Source organism: Pollachius pollachius (assembly GCF_949987615.1).
Source record: "Pollachius pollachius genome assembly, chromosome: 9".
NCBI classification, from domain to species: Eukaryota; Metazoa; Chordata; class Actinopteri; order Gadiformes; family Gadidae; genus Pollachius; species Pollachius pollachius.
Window position 1 is genome coordinate 2,862,298 of NC_136942.1, and position 26,587 is coordinate 2,888,884.

At 47.1% G+C, this 26,587-nt stretch overlaps 1 protein-coding gene across 1 annotated transcript; it reads left to right on the forward strand.

The window, feature by feature from the left end:
• The first annotated feature begins 312 nt into the window (after positions 1–312).
• On the forward strand, positions 313–26,495 carry LOC307080560 (homeodomain-interacting protein kinase 3-like). Its single transcript, XM_079743322.1, has 18 exons — positions 313–645; positions 4,117–5,108; positions 5,923–6,114; positions 6,204–6,385; positions 10,478–10,601; positions 11,831–11,950; positions 12,163–12,249; positions 12,526–12,710; positions 12,923–13,097; positions 13,624–13,744; positions 13,887–13,978; positions 14,177–14,328; positions 15,501–15,662; positions 16,153–16,566; positions 18,015–18,176; positions 18,368–18,636; positions 21,281–21,408; positions 21,826–26,495. Exons 2-18 carry the CDS (start codon positions 4,119–4,121, stop codon positions 22,390–22,392), a joined length of 4,122 nt encoding a protein of 1,373 aa, XP_079599448.1. The 5' UTR covers positions 313–645; positions 4,117–4,118; the 3' UTR covers positions 22,393–26,495.
• The last annotated feature ends 92 nt before the right edge of the window (positions 26,496–26,587 follow it).

Below are 26,587 nucleotides of genomic sequence, written 5' to 3' on the forward strand. Positions count from 1 at the left end.
TGGAAACTAGATTCAACTTGTGTAATTCAATGTATTCATTGCATTTTTTTATATCACAGAAGCTGACATTTGTTTTATGATTTACATTTAACTACAATACATTTGTAATTAATTTCACGAATAAATGTGTTGTGAATAAAATGCACTTTGTTCTATAATTTCCATTTAGACATTTAACAAGTTATTTCCACGTTAAGTTTTCAGCCTCGTCCTTATCTCTGGTGCTGTCGCCCTTCTCGCTTCCCCCAGCCCTCCCCTTGCTTGGACTCTCACATTCCACACATGCGAAGAAGCCACAAGCAGAGAGCCAGCCAGTCCTGCAACAGCTCCGCAGCTACGCTTGCAAAGGCGTATTGACATGCAAAAGTTTCGAAACATCGACTTCTTGACGGAAGTTACGACGAGAGACATTGTCTGTTGAGCCGAAACCCATGGACAGGCCGCGGGTGATGGATGGGTTATTTAATGGGTACTTATTTGCGATATTTTAAGCTTTAAATGTAACAACTCGCAACCGTCTGGTCTCTTCTCGTTGGTGAACAAGATGGCAGCAGAAGCGTTGCAGGGTTTGGCTGCGGTGTGGAACCTCGCCGCTAGCATGGTGGCTGACGCTTTGGCTTATACCACACTCAATTTTTATTAAAGGTAAGCTTGCCAGAAATGTATATTCAAGTCATGTTTCCCCCCCACCCCCGGGTTGATTGTATTGCTAGCTTCGGCTAGGTTGTTTTGGTAAGCTAGCAAACTTCAGTTTTCTCCCCGTTCCTCGCGTCGCCGTGTAGCCCTCCATGCTAACTGGGTAACATATGGTATCTTGCTGTAGAACTTCCAACACCCACACAAAGTTTTGTGCGTGTATTCGTTGTCGTCGTATGATACGTGTACGGCAATTGTCTTTTTATATTGGTTTGTCGGCAGAAGTAACTAACAAAGATTGTCATGGCTCGACCACGTAAACGCATGCTGAACCAGCAGACACTTGTAACATACGTTTCAACTGGTGTGTTGTGTTGATGGGTTGACCCATAGGTCTGTCGTCGCTTGAGCGATCCACGCAGCCGATCTTTAAGACTTTCTTAACGCACTGTTTTAGAGGCATTTTAGACATGGATTCGTGGTGAAGCAGTACGATGACACACTAAATAACCATCTAGGACTGTGTCGGTGGTTGGGATTGATGACACCCTGGCAACAATATGCAGCAGCCGTATGGCAATCCATTTAGCTTTAGTTGTCTGTATTTGGTATACAGTTATTACTTTAAGTTCATATACTGCTGCGATTGTTTTAATTTGTCTTGCATAAAGGACTCTTGGGTCTTAAATAGAAGGCTGTAGACCTGTATTAGTCCTTATTTAACATAGTTTTGGGTCTTTTTCCAGTTGGTGACAATCAACTCGCCTCTTTTGTTAGAAATGCAAATCAAAAATTGGATCACATTATGACTGTTGCCAGATAGATGCCCCCCCCCCCCCGAATTAAAATGTCATCCAACTACTCTGATACGGAGCGGTTTTGAGCCATGGACTGAATGCGGTGCTTATTACATGTTCAACTTCAGACACACCCCATTGCTTGTCTGAGCCTGTATAAAGTCGTGTAAGGGCACTACAATTCCGAACCTCTTTCATGTGAATAATGCACTGGCAGACACAGGTGCGCATCCTGACCGCGGTCAAGACTACTCGGAATTAGAAAGTTTCAACTCAGAGATTCCGCGTATCGTCCTAAATGCGTTCAAGCAGACATAATAATAGACATATTAAGGCTCATTGCAGAATACAAAAAATAAATGCAGCAATTTATGCTTTTGGAATTGGTTCCTGTGATGACATGTGGAGAGGAGACGACATTGTTTAGCTAAATTAATCGGGAAATTAGCTGTTAAACTCCACATTGTTATAATCAGGGCTAAACATAAACAATCCAAACACATGACATTTTAAGACATCATATTATGTTTTAGGACCACCTTGAATACCCTTGTAGTAATTGTATTCCAAGGCCGCTATGTTATGTTGTACCTAAAAAATTAAGATATATTTTTTTACGACAGTGTGGTAATGTATTCTAGCTTCTATCATGAAGCAAAACGATGCAAAAGAAAAATGATAAGAAAACATTTCAAAGAGTTTCTTCTCAAGATTTCTTCCTTGCTGATTAAGGGAGTTTTTTCTTGCCCTTGTGGGGGCTTGTTGTCAAGGGGGTCTTCCTAAATATTTGGCCTGTTAAGCCCTTTTAAACTGTAATGGTGATCAAGGGCTATACAAATTGAATTGAAAGAGGGTAAGTTGGTTTCCGCATAGCTTGCAGAAATTTCAAGTTGTTGTCCTTGGATAAAGTAATTGAACAAAATGTAGTTCTTTTATAATTCTAATGTTGCCTAAATTCAACCAGTCTTTCAGAATTGTATGAAGCAGTATAACCTAGAAAGCCGAAATTACTTATCAATGCCGTCGGGAAAAGATAATGAGATGCTTTTAGATCAACTAGTTCCCACTGTGAGCTTCATTCTGGAGGGCTGTTTAAACATGGCTTATTAAAGCGTAGAGCGCTTTGTACTTCGAGCTGTATTCATGTGATGCTAACCTGGGGATTGGGAATCTGTAAGAAGTGGTAGCATGTGTCAGTACTCTTAAGAACTGGTTCTCAACTTTGAATATGTAGCTGCATTTGGACTCAAATGAATGGGATGTACTTTTGGTGGAGTGGAAGTCGACTGCATTCAGGTTTTCTTATTGTCCATTGGCAAGCTCGAACTGTAAATGTAATTTCCCAATGGATTTTTTTTTCTGATCTTATGAAATGCAACACCACTGCACTAAACAAGCTACATGTTAAAATAGCTTATTTTTTTTTAAGTGGAGCTATATATACTTTCAGAGTCTTCTGCAAGCATGCAAGAACATGCAACACAAACAAACCAACCACAACAAAATTTTAAAACTAATAATTGTTGAATCATCCCTCATTACCAAAATGCTCTATTAGCTAGATTGGTTGTGTAAGGCAGACTCTAACGTTATAGCTTTTCACTGGCATGGCAGTGCTAGTGAACTGAAACTCCAGTCTTAACTTCAAGAGCAGACGAGCAGTGCAATGGGAGTCCCATGCTCTCTCATTATAATAGGCCACTTCCGATAAAGGACCCCATCGCCCATCTCTGCACTGACTTTATTACAACTTCTATTCGTTTAGCCATTTGAAAAAGGTAATTGTACCAGGATTGTGCCTTACCGCAAAGGTTAAATACGTAACGATACATTTTCACATAAAAAATCGATAGACCAGTGTTATGTTTTGTTTAGGTGTGTCCTTGCATTATCAAAGTTTTTTCCAACAATGTTCAAACCCACCAATAATCCTAAGTTTTATTCATTATGGTCAATTACATTTGTTTGCATGTCAATTGCGTAGGGCTGTCCCCTGAAAGTCGATGATTCGAATCATCAGTCGGGAAACCTCGCAGTCGACTCAGAGAATCCGAGTCGACTGCAGGGTTTCCTGCCGTCTTCCTTTTATTTATTTTTTTAAAAGACCCAACCTATAGTGTAGACATGTCAGACCATATGCATGAATCGACACATTTATTGTGACTTTTTATTGTTCTTCTGCAGCGGCAGTTGGTGCTGAAAATAAATTGCAAACTGCGCATACAGATGCCACCGCAGGCTTAATATTCACCATTTGCATCATAGCCGAATAGTCGAATCTCTGGACTGAAAAGGCATATCTGATTAGGCTCAGAAAATTCAGAGTCGGGGACAGCCCTACAATTGCGTTGTTTAATCAGTAATCCATAATTTGCGTGGAAATATTGACCATCAAGATCCCCTCCTACACCTGCCCTTCAGACAGACCTCCACCACCCTCATCTCCACACAGTTTATCAGATATGATATTAACACTCTTTGTCCATTACAATTGCCCTTAAAACATAGTTAAAACTGTTTTGTGTAACATTGGGCTGTGTATCTTGTGCCGACGTGGACTTAGTTTTTGTTCTGTTCCATATCCACAGCTTCATGGAATGAACTAAAGCCTACATTTAGACAAAGTACTAAACTATGCGCCTCTTTTCTTTCCTCCTGTCTTATTGGCGCTGTCTTCTTTCAGGGATGGGCTCAAAGGTGTTACTCAAACCGTCACACCTGTACCCAGCTCAAACAAGTGCCTTAGGAACCAGCAGCAGTGGTACCAGCAATCACACAGGTCAACTCCACGGTAGCGTCGACCCGAGCAGAGCCTTTCGCCAGCGGCCGCAGACCAAAACCTACGTCATCGGAGTCAACTACGGCATCGCCTACCCCAACAACGTGGAGCCCACCTGCGGCCGGGCTGACCCGCTGAAGCCCTTCAGAGCTGAGCAGGCGCTGGAGGAGGACCTCTCCGGGGAACTCGTCCAGGGGGCTGTGCGTCAGCGCCGGGGCCCACCGGAGGCGAGAAGCTTTGGGGACGGCGGTGAACGTCCGGCCGAGGCAGGGGGAGGCGGAAGCCCCGACCGTGGCCCACGTCCTGGGGCCTGTGTGGGAGCGGGGCAGCAGCAGAGGCGCGGCGAGCGCCGGTCTCAGGAGAGAGCCGTAGACGCCCCGCGCCCGGGCGCCGACCAGAGATGTGAGCGGAGGACGGGCCAAGGCGGACAGCGCCCGCGGGAACGCGGTGGCAGAGTGATGCAGATAGTCGAGGACGTCTCTACACTGCCTCCCCCTGCCCCCCCCGTAGCCATGTTGCAAACCAGTGCTCGGAGTCACCCGGGGCCCGGCCCGGTCAGAGCGGGGCCGGCCCAGCACAACGGACCAGGGGCCGCGCCCGCCGCGACCGGCGGCGGGGGGGCCACGCAGGACGGCGGGGCCGGCGCTGCCCGGGGCCTGGCGGCGGCGGCGGCGGTGGGCGCCACCGTCACCAGCACGGGCTCCGTGGACGGGGACTACCAGCTGGTCCAGCATGAGGTCCTGTGCTCGGCCAAGAACAGCTACGAGGTCCTGGAGTTCCTCGGCCGGGGGACGTTCGGGCAGGTGGTGAAGTGCTGGAAGAGGGGCACCAACGACGTGGTGGCCGTGAAGATCCTGAAGAACCACCCGTCCTACGCGCGCCAGGGACAGATTGAGGTAAGGCACCGAGTCTCATTTCATTAGCTCCATCGAGGATTTAAGTCGTATAGGAGTATAAGGTACGTTTGCAAGCCACGCCACTGTTTTCCGGTGTCTTACCATCTTTTTTTATTTTGGTAGTGACATCCTTTTGATAGTACTTTGACACCAAACCTATGGCAAATAATAGTGTCTACTTTTACTGGAGTACTTCAAATGATCACACAAGGCGGTTTGTACATTGTGCAAAGTTTCAGTTTCAACAGCATGCGAAGAAATGCAGCATTCTAGATGAAGAAACGGCAGATGAGAAAAAACTTGAGTATTACTGTAGCAGCCTGTTTATTATTAGTAGGTAGAGCTTTTTGATGTAGAAGGAGGTGCGCATATAGTTGGTTTGTGAGGAAAGACGTGTCGAATTAGGGCGGTAGAAATAAAGGACCCCCACATTTGACTATTGACGTGATAAAGGGCATGTCAAAGCAGTGGAACAAGGGGTGCAACCAAACTTGTTGGGGTGCCACCAAATGGAAAAGTTAGTAGAAAAGGTTCTCCTTGAGCCCTGCCGGTGTGGCGGCTACACACCATCCCGGACTGAGCAGTTTCTCTGGGTACTGTAATCAAAGCTCAACACTTTATTTATTTTTAACCACACAAACACATACATGGCCTGAACCGAACGGTTTGCATGTGGTTCTTGAAGCGTTCCATCCCTTAATCAAACACAATACTGTTTCCTGGACTAGGCACTTGACTTATTTCTTTCCGCAGCCGACGCCTCATAGTCTATTAGCTCTGCCGGCTCATCTGTCTCTGTTCCCCCCCCCCCCAGGTTGGAATCCTGTCCCGTCTGAGTAGCGAGAACGCAGACGAACACAACGTGGTGCGGGCCCTGGAGTGTTTCCAGCACCGCAGCCACACCTGCCTGGTGTTTGAGATGTTGGAACAGAACCTCTACGACTTCCTCAAGCAGAATAAATTCAACCCCCTGCCACTCAAGATCATCAGGCCCATTCTTCAGCAGGTACAAGCAATGCCGCTCTTCTCTTGCCGGTCCTGATGCTGAGATCATGAAAGGCTGCCGTTCTTAACCTGCCTGTGTCGCGCGTGTAGGTCGCCACTGCATTGAAGAAGTTGAAGTGTTTGGGTCTGATCCATGCGGACCTGAAGCCTGAGAACATCATGCTGGTGGACCCGACCAGACAGCCCTACCGGGTCAAGGTTATTGACTTTGGATCAGCCAGCCACGTCTCCAAGGCAGTCTGCTCCACCTACCTGCAGTCCAGATACTACAGGTGAGGTTGACTTCCTTTTCCTGTCAGGATGTCTTTGTTTTTGACAAGAACAATTATTTTCATTTCAGACGTGTAACTGCGTCAACAAGTCTAAATCCGGTTGGTCTATTATTTTTGGGAGTGCACGTTAAGTGGTGTGTGTATACATTTCCCCACAGGGCCTGAGTCAGCCCCACCTCACTTTTTTCGGTCTTCCTGTTATGTAATCGCGTACGTGAGAGGAATCCATCCAGAAGCTCTGTGGTTTGCTCTCACTTGTAGAAATCCTGTTTCCCCCCCCCCCCTTTCATTCTTTCTCAGTCTTCTTGCTTTCTTTCCTGCTTCTAATTTGTTTGCCTCACATTCAGGCCTGCTCTCTTGCTCTTGCCTCTTCCTTCTCCACCGTACATGTGGGTATGTGCAACAGGATATGACATCCATGTGCTCACAGCCACATCCCTTATGCTATAGGCTGAGGCCTGTCTTGCATAATGCACACAACAGAGGTGTTTTTTTGGAAACAACACGTGCAGTATTGGGTATGGCCTAACGATGCTACCTGTGTTTGCCACTCCAATGTGGCCTACATTGAATGATGGACTGACACCAGAGCTGTGCAGAAAATGGCTTTATGGCAAAGAAAGGTTTGCACCACGCCACAAGCTTTGGGACATTCCACTTCATCAAAAGCTTTTCGGAATGAGTCACTCTGTCTCTCACTTCCAATTTTGGATGATGCACTTACGTGTTTGAGAGAGGGCTGTCTTCGATTCTCTATTTGACTTTGGGGTACATGTTAAGATTTATATTTGTTTGTTGTGGAACTATCTGCAGTGAAATTGGTATATCAGAATTTTCTTTAAACAAGTCACAGCAAGACGGGTGTGATGCAAGCTATTCCACTGTTCCTTGGCCCTCAATCATTGTGTAATCAGTTGTAGGTGTTGGAGTTAGACCGACAGGCTTAGCAGCTATGCCCCATCGACTTTTAATGGAAGAGCCCAAAATGTTGCAACTCAACCTGCACATGTTGAAAGCCCTTGGAAAAAAATACTCCCTATTGGTAGTAATGGATCAGACATGCCAGCTTCAGGTACGAGATGTATAACTTTGCGCTTATCTCCCCAACTCTGGAGGGTCCATTTCAATGAATGTTGAGCTCTTTCTCTGCTCCTAGTATGCATATGGAAAGTAAGTGAACCATAGAGCTGATAACTATTGCATAACAAGAACATGCGCTGCAGCTAACCCCATTCAGTGTTCATATGCTGTGCCATGTGCGTTGTGTACTTATGTTTTCGTGCCTTATCTTTTTAGGTGGCTGTGTGCCAGGTTCAGATCAGAGTTCAATCTGAAATGGGCTCGCCATGGTGCTTGATGTGAATATTTAGGTCATCAAATTATGTTGTTTAGAACCCATGTGTCATAATAAATCCTTATTTGACAATCTGGTTCTTATAAAAAAAAAGGAAAAGGTTAAATGATGGGAATGTGCACTCACGATGATGACATTGTTTTCATCAGGTCATTCAAATGAGCACATTGGCGACCAACGCAAGATTACTCTCTGCTAACTGTGTTTACCCGTTGCCATACTAGTCAAACGTGACCTTTCACTCAACTCCACAGTAAACTCCCTCTTGCGTGCCCTGAACACAAAAGATAGTGATACTGGGTTAAAACACGCATCGTACTTTACGCAGCTTCAAGGAAATAAAATACCTAGCTACCCCATACCACTGCACTTCATATGCTTCATTAAAACTGAACAAAACACTGTTCCCGTTTCACTACCTCAGTCCTGCCATGTCCCGCTTGCACTGAATCTCCTCCATGTAGGAGTTGGTTGATTAGTAACCAGAGCGAGCCCGTGGGAGGTTTCATATTCTATATTCTCTTCATACACAGCCCTTATCTAGCTACCATGGATTATGCAATATCAAATGCTCAGACACTCGTATCCAACGCTGTTACTGTGTGTTTATATTTAATAAGGGGCCATGTTATTTAATATTGTGAATATATACTGTTTCACCTTTAGCAGTTCCGTTCTCTGGTCAAAGTCTTGATCAAATTGATCACAGACCAAACAAACCTCTGATCCAAGTTGTCATGCCAACCTAGCCTCTCAAATTTTTTGATGGTATACATTTGCTATTCATTCAATTCCATTTTTTTTTTTTTTTACAGAAGGAGGTTTCAAGACGTCATTGACGTGTGCTCTTGAGAATTGGGTCAAAAGGTGGCCGGAAACGTGGTGCATTGCTGACTTTAGGACGGTGACTCCTGTGGTTGGAAGGCTCTGGCAGCAGCCGTTCATTGTCGGTCGTGCTCTTATGCCATTGTTGCCATGGTAGCCATGACACAGCAGGCTTTGGTGCGGTGACTGTTATGCTGTGTGGAGGCTGCTGACGTACATCCACCTCCCACAGTGAAAACTGAGCACTGGGCTATGTGAATAATTCACCACAGCACACCAGGTGAATGGAAAGCTGGCCGTTGACTTAGCATGCATTTGGGCTTCATGGTGTTTTAAGTGTCCTTTTTTTTAAAATTTTTTTTTAGAAAAGATAGGATCTTTGTTTTGCTAATGGTCCTCTGTTTGGTTCCAGCTACACATTATGGTCTATTTACAAAGAACTTACAAAGAAGATAACCAGACAAGGGATGCTGGACGCTTTACATAAGTTGGCCCTGAACTCGTTCTTGGTAGGCAGATGATAATCAGGCGCGAGAGTCAAGGCCAAAGTTCCTTTCCTTTTCCTTTTCCTCTGGCGGGAAAGCTGCCAGGCAGTCACATGGCAAACTGACAAATTAGACATCTGTTTTTGTATTGAATCTCCCTTCTTCTGAAATGTGCGAACATCTCCGCCCGCCCAGCGCTCGTCCGCTGGTCCGCAAAATCGTATTAATGCTCTGATTGGAGGGAGATGGGGAAGTAGATGGTAATATTCAAATATGCCTGCTCCCTAATTAGGAGTCTGCGCCCAAACTGACTAGCTTGTTTGGTAACTGTTGGTGGGGTACTTTCAGAAATGCATATCTCACATCATTTACGGAAATATATCAAAGTTTGTATGCGTGTGGGAGCACCAAAGACCCAAAACAACACCCCAAATCCAAGGAAAAGTGTGTTTTTCATAATATGTCCCCATTTAATATTAAGAAAGCAATAAAATAAATTATTTGTAAAGTTAACCGATGGTGTTGAGTATTTAAATATTTTGATATATAAAAGGTGTCACCATAGCTTTAGGCGGTTCCACACTGCTTTCATGCTTTACTTTGGACCAAGGCAGAAATTATGAATGTCTGCTGTTTTAATTTATCTGGTTTTGTCCTACAATGAAAACATTGAAATCCAAGTTCCACGAAAAGCTTCAAAAGTAAAATTCTAAGTAGTGACTCTTCTTGTGGAGAGGTTTTTCCCTTGGTTATCCTCTTCAAAAACTTAACCCAAACGTTCTGCTTGGTTATGAGCAACAGGAACTTATAAAAGGTTACTTCCTCCTCTAAATCTATGGACTACTATTTGTTTTGTGCTTTCATGTATAAATAATGGGTTTGACATTTGCAATTGACTTGCACAAAATGCCCTACGATGATGAATGATGACCTGGTTTCCCTCTGTCTAATGGAGTATCCGATTGTTGCTTAGTAACTGTCATTTCTCTTATAGTTGTCAACACACTGAATATTATTTGCAGCACTGTTGCCTAACCTCCGTGCTTTTGTGCAGGTGTAGTCCACGGCTAAAACAAGCTCAAACATTACAGGTCTAATAAGGAATGGGTTGCTTAAAAAAAAAGTAACTAAAATGTTATCATCCTAAACAACAATACGACTAAATTCAGCACAATTCAGTGTGAAATGTTCTTCGCTGACCCGGTTTTTGCCACTCTGTGATGATTGCAGAGAGAACTGAAACCTATTCCTTCAAGTCAAGCTTTGACTGCTTGGCCTTCTTAGTTAAACACATCTTATTAATCTCCAGAGACCATTCTTTTAGACAATGGATGGCTGTCCCGCAGTTCTGAACGATTTAAACCATTCAACTTCATACTTGCTCTCCAAATTAATGTGTTTTTTCTGCATTTCCCTTCCTCCTCGCAGAGCACCGGAGATTATCCTGGGACTTCCGTTCTCCGAGGCCATAGACATGTGGTCCTTGGGCTGTGTGATGGCTGAGCTCTTTCTGGGTTGGCCCCTATACCCAGGAGCCCTGGAGTATGACCAGGTAACACAGCCTCACAGGCTACACTCTTTCCTCGCTCTCTCTAGCTCCCGTTGCATTCGGTCATCATTGAGTGAAAAGAGAGAAGGTGAGTCAGCGATAGTGTTGGGCGACTTTCCGCATTGAGCGGAAAGTGCGGGTCGTAGAAAATGATGGCCATAGCAAGTGCTTATTTCTATTCAGACTTATTAGAATTTCTCTAAATGCTACCGATCCAGGTTCTTGCCAACTCTCAGCTGCTGTCATTCGAGGCTAGAGAATCATCTGATGTCAGCCAATCAGTGGGATGGAATTGAGCACGGGTCACCCAAGCCTATGAAAGGGAAGGTGTTGAAATGGCAGCTGGCGCTATCACTGTGTGTGAGCTATTAACAGAGGAAATAACAAAATGTGTGTCTGTGAAGGACTGAAATCAGATTGCAGATATTCAGAGTTGAATAAGGTTACAGCTAGAAAACCGGCTTTATTCTCAGAAAAAGAGAATAAGGCCAATAAGGTGAGCCAAGAACACACACTTCAAAATTATAATTCCCCTGCCATCCATCCAGTGTCTACATTGTTCTGTGAACACATGAGATATATATGCACAATGTATTATGTTTACATGATACCCTTTATTCCTCCGTGATGCCCAAGAAAAAGTTGCAAGTGGGACTCCTCCCCTTTTCCTTATACCAAGTAATTGGCCATGTTACACGTCCCATTCTGCCCCAGGAATACGAAGGAATAGGTTTGATGGGTTTCTTTTATCCGTAAGTACGTAATCCACCGTCCCCTTGGGCCCGCCGGCCGCTTGCCGCGTCAGGGGGGACATTTAGAGTGTCTTCTTGGCGGAGGCGTAAAGGTTAAGGTGTCAGGGACCCGGGACGGCGTAACGCTAGACCTCGCTCCGCCTCACGCCAGCGAGCGGGCCACGATGTCTCGCGCGCTCCTGCAGCCCGCTGTACGCCACCAGGGCAGTAGCGTCTTCCTCAGGGAGCTGAGTTACCCCCGGGGTTTTCTCTCTAGTAATTGGTTGTTACAGAAAGACTCACGCAAAAAAAGAAAGGATTCTTTGTATGTTGCTAGATTTCAAAACATTGGGTCACATCAGATTGATTACACATGCCGTCACTTCTCCAACCTCATTCTCATAACTTTCCGTGCAGCATGACTTCTTTAGTTGAACCCTCTCCTTCACTGGTTTCCCTTTCTCACTCCTCATCGCTCTGGCTCTGTGTGTCTATGACCAGGTCCGGTACATCTCCCAGACCCAGGGTGTGCCCGGAGAGCATCTGCTCAACAAGGGCACCAAGACATCTCGATTTTTCCGGAAAGAATCGGACTCTCCCTACGCCACCTGGCGACTGAAGGTATCCATTCTTTTGTTGCAATTAATTCATGCTGGTGTGCGCACGCACGCATGATTTTCACACTTGCATGCACGCCACCATTTGCATTTCAATGCAGATATCCTGGGCCACCATGGCCATGAACGTCACCTTGTAGCAGCTGTAGTTTAACGGTTGGATTACAATCATCACTATTTATTTATTCATGACTAAATTGCCCTTTCTGCGTTCAGACCACAGATGAGCATGAGAAAGAGACGGGTTTGAAGTCCAAGGAGGCCAGGAAGTACATCTTCAGCTGCATTGACGATATCGCCCACGTGAGTACAGCTCTGCCTTCCGAACCCTCTAGGTGGAGAAACCTCATCGTACACAAACGGCTCTTTCTCTGTTGGCACAGTGAGCTGCTAAAACTCTGCCTGCCTGGCTGATTGAATTAGATGAATAAATGTCCGTAACTCTGTCGGACAAGCTTCGGTTAGCGCATAACCGCCTCAGGATCGACCTCAAATAACAACCGAATAAACCAATAACGCAAGGAAGGTTCCCGTTTTCAATGTATCTTTTTTTTTTAAAGCTCAAATTGTGTGTGACAGGTGAACTTGGTGATGAGCCCCGACCCCAGCGACATGCACGCGGAGAAGGCCGACCGCAGGGAGTTTGTGTCTCTGCTGAAGACGATGCTGCTGGTCGACGCCGAGGACAGGACGGTTCCCTCCGACGTGCTCAGCCACCCCTTCCTCGCCATGACCCACATGCTGGACTACCCCCACAGTAACCAGTAAGCCCGTCTCACCCACTCACTTTATTACCAAGCCGGTGCTGCAAGAGTGAAATATTAACATCTTCGTCGTTCAGCACTTCTCCTCGGCTCGATCTCGCCTCTGCGGTGATCTGTTGTTGACCTCGGCTCCCATGAGTGCTCCTAAAGAAGGTAAAGAAAGTGCTCGTGTCAGGCCGCGACCAACCAAAGGTCTCTCTCGTCCCCTCCAGCGTGCAGTCGTGTTTCCACATCATGGACATGTGCCACAGTCGCCCCGGCAACACTGTTTTCGACGCGCTCAACCACAACACGGATCCGTTCTCCAGACCAGCCCTGGCGGCCCCCACCTCCAACCCCACCACAGGCCTTCCTCTGGCCTACAAAAAGATCCCAGTGCACCCTCAGGTATGCTGCTGGCGTCCAAACTGTGTGTATTGATTGTACGCATTTAAGTTAAGGCGTCGTAAAGTCCAAGACATGGACTCAATTAAATGGTGGAGGACTGACTTTGTACAGTGGATGTTAAATCCCTACGCTTCAGGGGACAGGCAGCCTTATATATATGTAGAGGCATCCCATTCCTCATGGTGGACCAAACACAACTGCATGTTATTTCAAGGTTTCACCGAACATATAAATACATACTATGTCATATGATCTTCTCAACGGTTCTGACACATTTCCCCTTCTTGCCTTTGGTGCCACCTGGAGGTGAGGAAATGCAATAATAGATGATAGTGGCCCGTTATCTGGTGACTAATACAGACATGAGGATATAATGGTCACCTCGTGAGCTCTATGATTGACCCTTTTTGATTTCTCTCCTTTTGTCTCCCGTGTTTGTCTCTTCTCTAGTATCTTTGTGCGATTTCCCGGTCTTAATCCTCGGAGTACTCCAATCTCATCATACCGTTCCGTTCTGTCGTTTCAGGTGATAAACCAGCCAGCTCCCCCCGTGTTGCATTCGGGAATACCCCTGCCAACTGGGAACCAGTTCGGATGCAGCGACTCGTTCCCCCCGGCCCTCATCCTCTGCCCTCCCAGCATGCAAGGTCCGTCCCCACTCTGCCAGAACGTGGGCGACGTCGTGGCTCACCAACTACACAGCTCTTCATCCATGCATTTAAATCAAGTCACCCCGTCCTGTGAACCATTTCACCCATACCCAGGATTTAATTTCTCTCCCTCCCTTAGGTAATCTTAATCAGCCTGGATACTCGGTTTCCATGGTGAATCAAGCCCCTCCCATTCAACCTCTACCAATGCGACCGGGGATAATGACACAGGTAATACACGGATCATCTTTTACTTTGTTTCACTATTGGGCTGGTTTACATTTTGATGACCTGACATTGTACACAAAGACGCAGTGAGTCAAACTTTAGTTGATGCTTAATTTATGGGCGACAAGACTGCTAATGTGAAGTGAGTCCTAAGAGAAGGCAGCCCAGCATCACTCCTCCTTCTCCTCCCTGCCCTGGTAGCCGGCCTGGTCCACTCGAGGCCAGCAGCTCCTGGTCCCAGCGGCCTGGCAGCAGATGACTCCCGTCGGGCCTCCTCCCTCACATCCACCGCCTCCGCCCTCCTCCCTAACCAACGACTGCGGGCTTCCTCAGCAGAGGATCGGCGACTGGGGGTGAGTCTCTCAAAGCGCCTCCGGCACTGACTCATGGAGGAAGTCTTCCTGCCCAGAATGTCAACAAGGGTGGTTAAAATATCCTCCAACTGACCACGGGACCATTTAGTCACCGGAGTAAATGCCGTGGTGCCAAGCTGCTGGTTTGGGCGTGGTTAACATTATGGTTTGGATTCTGGAGTTCATTTGGTGCCTTTTGAACGCACTTGAGTTTGCTCGAAAAGAAAACTGTCTAGATGAAATATCAAGCGTTTGTTTCTGTTACTACATGGTTTATCAATCTTCCCCATGATAAAAATAGGTGCTTGTATTGTCGCCGTTCATTGGTTGAATTTATTGACTTTTGTTCTTCCATATTTGTGGGGGTTAAAATGGCTAGATTGTTAGGCCCTGTTCACACTAACCCGGGTAAATCTACAAACGCATAAATATTCATCCGTTTAGCCCTTTCGTCCACACTAAAACGGCAAATTCCGACACTGAAAACGATGCTTTTCAAAAACGATCGCTGAGGTGGATGGATGTGAAAATGCTGGGTTCGCGTTGTCATGTGGTCAGGGTAGACGGAGGCTTTCAGAAAGGATGACATTTGGTTGCCATGACACTGCCATGACGCTGGTCATGTCAGTGTCATGGCAAAATGGAATATGATGATTTCTCTGTACAATGTACTTTTGTATCTCCAGTTACAACTCGATATATTGAACATATTCGTTAATCTGACGCCAAAGGCGAGCGCTGTATTTGCTGTGCTTAAGCGATGGGGAAAAAAACGCAAAGACGCCAGTTCAAACCGTATTTGGTGTGGCGTTTCAAAAAAACCAACAAACACGCCTTTGTACTTTTGGTTTGAGACATATTTTTGCCCTTGAGTGAAGATTAGCCAGCCGATCAACTGCAGCTATCGGCTGATCGCGCGTCTGTGGTCTAAACAGAGATGCGTGGCGGCAGAGGCGTAACCATGACAACAACTGTTTATCAAAATCATTTCGGTGTGGAACGTGGATGCAAACCATTCCGAAAACGATAGTGTGGACGGAGATCGTTTTCATTGCAAATGTGCGTTTTTATATTTACCCGGGTTAGTGTGGACAGGGCCTAAGATATATTCAAGCTGTGGGCCTTTTTTTCCCTTATTTCTGTCCTCTTTACTCATGCTCTGCCTTTTACAGGAATGTTCATCCCCACGGGAACCATTACAACACTGTGATGCAGCAGCATCTCCTGGCCAATCAGCTGCCAGCTCTGTCTGCTGCCCAGCCAATGAACATTGGTGTGGCTCACGTTGTGTGGCCCCAGACAGCCAATAAAAGAAACAGGCACAGTTACAACAGGTAAAATAAGCATGTTGATTGCTTCTTGTTAAAGTGTACGTATCTTTCCATCGAATAAAAAGCCCAGAATAAGTTATGATCCATCCAATGTGATCCTAGATTTATTAGAGTAGTTAAGTAGTGGCTTTAAATTTCCTGAGCCTATCCTCTTATTACCAGTTAAGTTATTGGTCCATTTGGCTCAGTGGTTTGGTTTTATGATATAACACAGGAATGGGGAGTTGCTTTTAATGCACTGTAGCACTGCATTAAAATCATTTTGAAAAAAATCAATCGATTTTTGATTCATCACAAACGCCAGAAACATCCTCTGTGGAAAAAGTTAGTGTACTTTGATCTCGTTCTTCGGCCAGCACTCTAGTCTACCTCTTCCCCTTGAATGGCTGAACTGTGTATGTCTTTTGGGCGAATACAGTTAGGTGTTTCTGTTCTTCTTTCAAGTACAACAATTTGATTTGTTGCAACTAAGAATCTCCTTTTTGATTTAAAGGAATGCACCCCAGCCCAACAACATGTACCAGATATCCATGTGTCGGACGCCAAAGATGGCCGACTTGGTCAGACACGCGGTGGCCAAAAGGGATCCGCCCCAGAGGACGGGGCCTCCGCGGCAAAGCAGGCAGGAGGAAGTACTGAACGCTGAGGAGGAGGAAGAGGAGGAGGAGGAGGAGGAGGAGGGAGAGGACGACGACGACTACGAAGACGAGGACTCGGTCAAAAAAGTGACATGCTTCAAAGAGGCGACGATGGATTCCAACCGGCTGCCGGACGTGGCCAATCAACCGCCACGCGAGGTGGCCGTCTTATTGGGCGAGACGCCAAGCCCCGCCTCCAGCGTGATCAGCATCCACAGTGAGCCAACCGACGAGGAGGACGAGGACAACCGGCAGTGTCTTCTGAGAGAGTGAGCACCGCCAAAGATTTGACTCATGGCGCATTTCCACCGTAGGGTTCGGTTCGGTTCGCCTCTGTCCGGTAGGGAGGGGGTGGTACAGCCTGTTACGTAAATTAAGCACATAAGCTGCATTACCCCCACATAGCCACATGGGAGCAGGATTGAACACATAAGCGATAATTACTACACACAGCCACAAGGGGAGCAGGACCCAACATACAAGCTGCAATAGCTACTCCAGCCACAGATGGCAGCACCTTTAGACAGGTGAGGAAGCCGGAGCCAATACGTCACATAGGCCACGCCTACTTCACATAGGCCACGCCTACTTGATACAAACGGAGCGGGAGCCCCGTAGCCCCGTGGTTAGAAAATAGGCCAGCCGGGAGTCGCTCCACGCGCGTGTTAAATACAATTCCCCTCCTTTTGCTTGATAGTTACCACACCGAAATACCTTACCAATAAAGTGAGTTAAAAGCGATCCGGTTTAGACTACTTTCTTCAAGAGCACGGCAAGCCCAGCTCAGTTCCGAGGTCGCGTTTCCACTGCCGACAGTACCCCTATGGTAGGCCGGATGTCGATCGCCGCGGCAGCTACGTAAACATTGTGACATCATAGCAGCGCGACACACTGTAGCCTTCTCAATAAAAACAATGGAAAAGAGGAACGCGACACATTAAACCAAGAGCGACCATGCGAGTCGTCCGGCAACAGTTTCGGAACGTCTCCACCTCCTTGTTCGCCCAAGCTAAAGTTTTGCGCGACGTGTCCGTTGTCCAGAATAATACCTTGCGGTCGCCGTTTGTTTGTTCTTATCCCCATGTCGCCCGGAAGTGACGATTCTGTCGACCAATCAACGGAGGGCGCGTGTAGCTCGAACTTGCCGGCACCCTTTCAGGCGTCTCAGTACCCCAACGGAGGAGTACTGCGAGACGAGACCCGCTCAGTCCGGTTCACGCCCACTTTTGGCGGTGGAACAAGATCCGGGCCGTACCTTTGCGAACCGAACTGAACCGCATCCTCCGGTGGAAACACGCCATAATGGATCTGTTGACTTCGGGCCATTTCTTTAAGCATTTGGCTTCTTTCACCGCCTCTAAGAAGAGTCGATGAACGGCCATGGTGTCATAATGCTTAAAGTGACGTCTATTCGGTGAACGATTGAGATTGGACTGACTTCTTCCCCCAGATCTCGACTACGGCGTCGCATGCAGAATATTATTGACTCAGTTTGTCTGTACTTACGGGCCGTGCTTGACAAGTATTTAGTCCTTTCACTAATCGAAATATGGTAGCCATGTTAAAATAGACCTGCAGTGAATAGAGAGACCGTCATTGAGGAGCAAATAGTTGGTAGACCGTGAGGTCATAAAGTTTTGTTTGTTTTTTCTTTGCTGTCTGAACGGTTGTTGGCCTTGCCTCTGTCTGACGCGCTGTGGGTTTCTGTGGTTTCCAGATGTAAAGGGGAGTGTGCATGTGAGGCATGCAGGAACACCAGTGTGTCCATGGAGAGAGTTTGCTCCTTCAGTAGCCCTGACAGCAGCCTCAGTACCGACTCCTCCGTCTCCAACTCCCCCCAGTCCAGCCCCTCCATCTCGCCCTGCAAGAGGCCCAACAGGTTGTGTGTGTTTGTGTGTGTGTGTGTGTGCGCGCTCATAGAAATTAAGGCTACTTTAAACGTTCATATTGCAATGTTTTAGCATTGTGTTTGTTTCATTTGATGTGATTTACTTCGACTTGATTTCTTTGGTCTGCGTATGTAGTTCTATAGATCTAACTAGTCCTGTTTGATTGCTTCTGCCCGTCTAGCGTCTCGGAGGATGACGGGCACGGCAGCGGCTGTGAGACGGTGGAGGGCTCCCCCACCTCGCCCCACGGCAACGTCCCCTACTGCTACCTTGGCAACGGCAACCGCAACAACCGCCCGCCTTTGGCCGCCGTGGTGGCCGGGCTGGCCCCCGGCGCCGCCGCCGCCGCCCAGGGGCGGAGCGGCCCCAGGACCATGGTTGTTCCACCAATGAGAGTGCAGAACAACAACAACTACAGCGCGGCGACCGAGGGCCGTAGCCACAGGACGGGTCGGTCTACTCTCCTTTTGGCTCACTTGTGTGCTCGTAGGACATTTAACCCCGTGAAAAAAAGGATTATGTGGCCTTTCTGGAACAGCTGTGTATGGTGTCATCCCACGTTTTAACTGTTGATCTTTTTTGTGGCTGTTTATACCCTAGCGGATCGGGAGCGTAGTGATTGCTTTATTTCCACCGAGCCTCATGTGGTCTGTTGCCTGTGCTTTGGCTCTGTCTGCTCTGCAGGTCTCATGGGCCCATTGGGGGCTTACCGCCCCCTGGTGGCTCATAAAGGCTTTAACAGGTGATGGTAAAACCACCGGAGGCGCTGGCTGTGCTCCAGTGGCTCAGAGATGCATCCTCACCGGACAATGTGACCGTTGTCCAGTCCCTCCAGAAAAACGCGATTATGCGATCGCATAATTCAACGCATAATCAGCCAATGTCCGCATATTCCTGCGGGGACCGCATTCTTTTCAAATAATGCCGCACTTTCACCGCATAAATTGCCGATTTCCGCGCAAAATATGCGGGGCTCGCATGATTTCATAATCCCCACATTTTCGTTGCATAAAAGTCACATATATCTTAGCAGAAAGTTGAAAAATGTTGCGTTTACCTCACACAAGAGCAGCCATTTCCCCCTGTTGCCATGGGAACGTTATGAAGTGACGTAATTACGCGACGTGAATGTCTTCGAAAAGCTTCATTTTTCGCAAGTTCCCGCAATTTTTGCAAGTTCCCGCAATTTCATCACATAAAATTGCATAAATATGCTGCATATTTCATCACATTTTTTAAGAAAACGTGCCGCATAATCAAGGATTTTTGGCCGCAACAATCACAAAAAAGCGCCGCATTTTTCTGGAGGGACTGTGTAGAGGGAAAATAGTTATGGGGGCAAAAAAATAAGCACCAATAAACAATCGAGGCATGGCTTCTCAGGCCGGTGATTTCTGATTGCGGGTTGCCTGTGTCCGACTCATCACCGTGACGCCTGGTTAATTATTAACTGTAAGAGACCTCAAATAGGATGTATTTCAACAGAAATCCTTTTGTTTATTCATCATATCCATGTTTGCTGTCAGGCAAATAGACAGCGACAACGTGAAGCCCTCCGCCCGAGCCTGTCACAAGCCTGTCAACGCCCGATTGTTGTCGGATTAGGAAAGGCAGGATGCATCTCCCTTACTATTGGATCAAAGCCAGCGCCTGTGTTTCTGTGCTTCTTGGGGTTCCCACCAAACGGAGCCAGTTGCCTGAAGGCACGGATCTCAGTCTAGTTGAAAGCTTGCTGGGAGAGCTGGCTGCAGATCATAGTCTGAGGAACAGCCTCGCGTTTGGTGCCTTGTTTTTGCTGTTTTTCTGCTGAGTGACAATTTTCTCTTCTCTGGCACTAGCTCTTCTGTGATCTACCTTCCAGGTGGATGTACCTGTGGTCAAAATGGAACGAGTGTTGACTGAAATGGAATGAGTGAAACTCAAATGTTAATGCCTAATAAGTCCTTGCCTGTATTGGTACAGTCAGTGCTAGAGGGAATTTATACTTTACTGCATGGACTTACCAGGATGTTAAGCACTCCTGGCCGTTTTTTGACAGATATTAGAGATCTATTTCTAAATTTGTATTTTATCTAGCAAATATTTGTTGTTGCAAATAAATATCTTAAAATAAATAATTGATAATTGATGAAAGATTGACTACTTGTCAATAAAGCCCAAATTTGGCAGTAGAGCAAACCAGCATAGGCAACGGTGCAGGAACACCATACAAATCGAAAGCGCTTACTGTTTAACAGGAGAGCCTTATGTTAGTAGCTGTGCTGGGTCCTCAGAGTGCCTGGACCCGTGGAAATCATCCCCCTCCTGCCAGTAGCTGCTGCTTAGCCTGCCTAGTCCCTGCCAGGCCTGGCTACAGACCAGGGGGACATCAGACCACTGATAATGAGCATCAGCTTACATGGTCTCCGTTTCGTGTGTGTGTGTGTGTGTGTGTGTGTGTGTGTGTGTGTGTGTGTGTGTGTGTGTGTTCATTTTCTACACTTCCCCACCCCTCTTTTCCCCATGCATGTTTCCTCAGGTTGGTTGTTGCAATGATTTGAGTTTCTGCCAGCAGCTCTCTGCGCTGCTTGTTACTCACCGTCTGTCACTCTGTGCCTCTCTGTGTGTCTCTCTCTCTCTGTCTGTCTGTCTGTCTGTCTGTCTGTCTGTCTGTCTGTCTGTCTGTCTGTCTGTCTGTCTGTCTGTCTGTCTGTCTGTCTGTCTGTCTGTCTCTCTCTTTCTCTTCCCCCTCTCTGTGTGTCTCTCTCTCTCTCTCTCTGTCTCTCTCTCTCTCTGTTTCTCTTTCTCTCTCTCTCTCTTCCCCCTCTGTGTCTCTGTGTGTGTGTCTCTCTCCCCCCCCCTCTCTCTCTGTCTCTCTCTCTCGTCTCTCTCTTTCTCTTCCCCCTCTCTGTGTCTCTCTCTCTCTCTCTCTCTCTGTTTCTCTTTCTCTCTCTCTCTCTTCCCCCTCTCTGTGTCTCTGTGTGTGTGTCTCTCTTTCCCCCCCCCCCTCTCTCTCTCTGTCTCTGTCTCTGTCTCTGTCTCTGTTTCTCTCTCTCGTCTCTCTCTCTTTCTCTTCCCCCTCTCTGTGTCTCTCTCTCTCTCTTCCCACTCCCAGCCTCCGAGTCCTGGTCCCGCTCCAGAGGACGCTGCGGCCTCTCCGGGCCGCCCCTGCCGCCCTCCGCCCCCCTGCTGCCCCGGGGCCAGAGGGGCTCCGCCCTGCAGCAGCCCCTGGCCTTCCCACAGGTAGGCCCCTGCTCTTTCCGTCTAATGCCGGTCGACCGTCCCTAGAACTGGGCTGGGGATTAAAGCATAACACTAGTGGGGAACTGTTCGTAGTCCATAGATGGTTCCCAAAGCCTGCTTCCAGGAATAGTGTTTTTACGTTTAAACTGCCCGTACACTCCCTCTTGCTGTTACCCCACCCCCATCCCGCTCGTTTGTTGCTGTGGTTTTCTTTTTCATCTTAACCCAAAATAAGTCGATTTTTTTAAGGGGGGACGTTTAGCTAACTCTCCAAAGGTTGTGCTCTCGTGTTCCCGTTTCAAAACGGTTAAAAATGGACTTGGAACGCCTGCATCGTCCCGTCTTTGCTAACGCTACCGTATCGCCGGACACGCTCTGATCACCACAAACAGCGGCTGACCCTTTCCCTCCCCCCAGGTGCCCCCCTACGGCTCCAGCCACGGCAGCAAGGAGTGGAACGGCAACTATGGCCCGCTGCGGCCGTACGCCTACATCCCCCCTACCGTTCAAACGCACACTTTCACCCACCTGCCGCACGGCAGCCCCACGCACACTTCCACCACGCCGCGCGGCCACACCCAGTGTCTGCCCGCGCACACCCTGCTGGCCTACCCTCCTACCGGCCCCCTCCACGCAACCCACCCCCATCACCACCCCCATCACCACCACCACCACCTCCCCGCGCCGCTCCTCCAGCCTGGCTACGGCCTGTCTCACCCTCAGGGGGGCACCATCATTCACCAGGTCACCCTCGGCATCGGCCCTCACCGGCTCCTCCCCTCGCCGACCGTGCTCCCCCATCATGGCCCTGGCTACCCCCACCCCCACCCCCATCACCCGTTCCCCGCCCACTTCACCAACATGCCTCCGCCCTCTCACCCCTACATGGCCTCCCCTGCCGCCTTCAGCGGCTTCCCCCTGAGCCCCACCAAGCTCGGCGGCGGCCACCACCACCACCACCACCACCAGTTCTCCTTCATCTGAGGGCCCCCTGGGGCCGTCGGGCCCCGCCGCCGCTCTGCCTCGGGACGGACGCGGCCTGCGGGAGGCCGGAGGCGGCCGCTACCTGGCCAGGTAGATTCACCAGCAGAGCGCAGAACGGCTACGCCTGACTGCTGACCACCACGACGCCGGTGCTGCCGCATGATACGGGGGCTCTGATAGTAATGGACGCTTTGGGTAAAGCGTTGGCCTCATACCCACGTGTGAGGTGGCGTTAAGTCGCCCGGAGGGAAGCGGACTCTGGGCGACTTTCCGATGAATTTGCGGTGTCTGTGTGCTTCATGGGAAAGTGTCTGGGGTTTATGGGAGATTTCGGTTAGTCACGCAACGTGAATCCAGTATTGTTCTGAATAACAAGCCGCGTATTGTTGTTGTCAGGCACCTTTGGTAAGTCCTTTGCCTTTTCCCCGTCTCTGTGATAGGAGTGCCCAGAGCTCTTTAAGCCATCCTTAAGGTGCGCTCACACCAAAAGCCACGCAAACAATCGACTCGGGCCAACCGCAGAGTTTTCTCGCGTGAGTTGTTTAGCGTCAAGTGAAATTTGTGTCAAATTTCAAATATTTCTACTCGAGCAAACGCGCGACTGAGGCAAATTTGCGTCGTTCGCACGAGCAGAGTCACACAAGCCGCGTTGTTTGCGTTGACTCTGTATGTATTCGCGCCGTAGGCTTTTGGTGTGAGCGTGCGGTAATGCGTGTTCACCATGGAGGAATCGGACCTCCCACTCGCTCTACTCCCCCCCCGATATCCTAAAGCCCCCCTCCCTCACCTTTCAGTGCCTTAAGAGTGGAGTCTGACAAAAACTTCAGGAGTTTCTAGATTTTGATGTATATGGGCTTGCAGCAGCACTTGAAGCTTTACTTCTTGTTTTATAGGATGAACTTAGTGGATAGACACAAGACCTTGGCTTGTGCTTCTTTATTTTCCCGTTTGGTGTAAAGACTGAGTTTGTATTGAGACTCTTAATGATATATAGGCTTTTGATCGACTAAGCTTTTTATGTATGTACTGAATGACTTCTTATTTTGATAATCCATTTCTATACACTAGTGCTTAACAACAGTATTGTCACTGTTAACTGTAACTGCAATACAATCTAGAAAGCATTTGGGTTGCTGTGTGTGTTACTTGCGTAAAGGCTGTATTTCAATTAATCCATAGTATATTTTAAAATAAATTGTCAGGAGCGCTAAAGAAAACTGCTGAAGTTTGGGCTAAGGACAAACCAATTGATTATTTTGTGTCGTAGTTTAAAAAAAATGTTTCAGTGTTTTTTAATAACCAATCAACGTGCAGTATCCTTGCTGGGCTATTGGAGTGTTTCTGCGTATTTTATTGGATATTTTTCATTGAGTTAATAATCCTTTTTTTTTGTCTCTGCTTACTTTTTGCATACATTCCGTCATGGTATGGCATAGCCTTGCTTGTGTATGGTTTGTGTTTTTCCCCATTTCTCCCACACCTGTGTGTGGTAAGGGGTATGCCTTCTTTAATGGACAGTACCTTGCCTGAACGGACTGGCATTCTACTCGTCTCTGCACCAAAGACTGATCTCTTTAATGGACACTCTTTGTGGTCCATGTTCCCCCCCCCCCCCCCCCCCCCACAGTAAACGCAGATGGTATCATTGGTTAAACTATCACCGTTGTATAGTGTAGTATGTGGAATGTATAGCTAATGAGCTGCTATGTATCGACTGGCTTTCACTTCCCATAGCTGTGAGTTAGAGGACTTAACATTACCCCCCCCCCCCCCCACACTGCTTTCCTCACATTTGTGTTGTTTTGATAAATGGATACCCTAGAACTGGGGAAGTGTTATCCTAGAGCATATTGAATCATATTCATACATGCAAGTGCCTCTGTATACTGGCTTTTTGTTGTTTTTGAAGTGATTTTGTAAAACTGCTGTAATTGTAGATTGGAGGTTTCTAGCTTAGTTTATATTCTCTTTATTTACTTTGGTGAACTTGTGGGGTTTTGTGTGTGCATCGTATAGCATCAGTATTTCCTCATCAAATAATGTTTGGTTTCGGTGATTGTGTTGTACTTAAGGTTTTATTCTGTCTGAAGACATAGCTTTTTTTGTATTTTTTGTTCTTGTTATTGAGCTGTATTTACAACAGTTTTGTACTGTACAACTAGTGCCTTCTTCCACCCACTGGTTCCCGATTTGCGTCTTTGCATCCATTTGAAAGAAGCGGTGCTTTGGGAACCGGAGGGGTGTGTTCTCTCTCTCTCTGGGTTTGACCCGTGTTATTAATCCCATTATTCACCACTCAACCCAAAGTCCTTTTTTTTTCTTGTTTTGCGAACCAGGACGTTCCAAAACAAGTGGCGCGTCTTCTACATGATCCTAAGAAAGTATAAGTCAGGGAAAGTTTGTTCCAGCGCCAGAACCACACCAATGACGCCATGCAGTACTAAACTCACAGGACCTATCTTTATTACACACACAGATGCAAAGCTTTACTCACATGCTGTGAACGTATTGTGTTGGGACTGTTAGTTCTTGTAGACGTGACGCAGCCTAGTTTGATGTCTCTGTGGCCTCCACAGCGCTCTGTCTCTGAGAATCTCTGTAGTGTTTTTGTGTACGCCGCTGTCTGCCATTGCTCGGGGGTTTATCTTGTGTTTTCTGTTTTACGGCAGGCTTTAGCGATCGAAGTTGGGCTTTCTTTAAATAACGTATGTGCTTTGAGTGGCTACGGTCAAGGTGTGTGCTTGTCGAGGATGCAACTGTGTCTGTGTTGATCCCTGAAGTAGGAGAACGGAGTGGTCCGCTGCCCTGTAGGGAGCGTGCACGTCAATATCGACGACTAAAACGTAGTCTGATGTTGGACTGGATGGAGGGGCAGTCGCTCCGGCGTGTTCCCTCTGTAGTCGATCGACCCAACCGGGGAGCGGGTTCTGTTTGTGGCTTGTGTGTCGTGTGCCCGTCTAGTGTTGGTTTTTAGTTTGTTATGGTGTGTTTTTTTTTTTTTTTGTTGAGTATCGTTGTACCGACCAGCACAGCAGACGCGTTGCACGTGCACGGCCACACCAATGTGGGGGTCGGTGATGCACGGCTCCGTAATCCCCCCCCCACCTCTTTGGACTGATTGCTGGATCACTCCGGAAACGACCCTGCCCCCTGCCCCCTGGTCCCCTCGCTGAGAGTTGAATCATCATCACTGTCGGGTCAGATTGTCCCTAAATGGATCATGGAGCTAAATCCAAGCACAGCACAATGTGTCCCGTAGCTTCACACTTTGCATAACCGCAGCGACGGACAGTTCCGGTGTGTGGGAACACAGATCCAGTCGAGTTGATTGAGTGCCTTTTAAAAAAAATAATAATAATAATAAAAAAAAAAAAATTAAAGACATCGACAAAATGGGCAATATCTTCATCTCCCAGATTCATGGGATATCCGTTCTAGCATATGGCAAAACCAAAAGAGCCGGTGGACTAAATGGGATTGAAGTCATTTGAATCAAGAGATTAGGCTAGAGTTGACTTTATTTAACAGTGATAGGATCCAAAATAGTCTGCAGGCTTGCTGTTTCTGGGTTCTATGCTTTTACTAATGACGTTTCATTGGGCACTGGGCAATTGTATGTTATTTGATCCTTATGACACTCAAGTAGAAGTTTGTAATTAATGGGTTCAAGTTTTGTATACTCAAATCATAAGTATGTAGATGTGATTTCTTAATTTAATTTTGAACTGTTACTGCTTACAAATGTGTGTGTGTGTGTGTGTGTGTGTGTGTATATAGATTGTGTGGCTTTATGATTTTACCGTTTTGATTTAAATTTTAAATTTTAATGCTACACTAGTTTGACATGTAGCAACTGCACTGTGCAATATACAACATGACTGGGAAAATAATTGTTTGGATGTATTTGTGTGTTACTAGTGTTTGGTCGTTTTCTTCTCTCCACCTGACCCTCTAGTTCTCTAGTGAGTTTCAGCGTGACCTGGCCTTATGTACTTTGTCACAACAAGCGGGTCCTTCTTAGTGACTCTTAAGGGTGATTGTCAAAAAAATGAATTTATGGTGTACGATGTCAAGATTCACTTTGAATAAAAAAAAAAAGATATTTTGCTTCAGTTGATATTGTCTGCTTGTTTTTGTTATCATGAGATTGATCTAAACAGAGGAAATTATCTTTATTTTTTTATAATACTCAAGT

Coding starts and splice junctions, on each gene's coding strand:
- LOC307080560 (XM_079743322.1), top strand. CDS start 4,119: ATGGGCTCAAAGGTGTTACTCAAACCGTCACACCTGTACCCAGCTCAA. Junction 6,386..10,477: donor CTGCAGTCCAGATACTACAG/GTGAGGTTGACT, acceptor TCCTCCTCGCAG/AGCACCGGAGATTATCCTGG. Junction 12,250..12,525: donor GCATTGACGATATCGCCCAC/GTGAGTACAGCT, acceptor TGTGTGTGACAG/GTGAACTTGGTGATGAGCCC.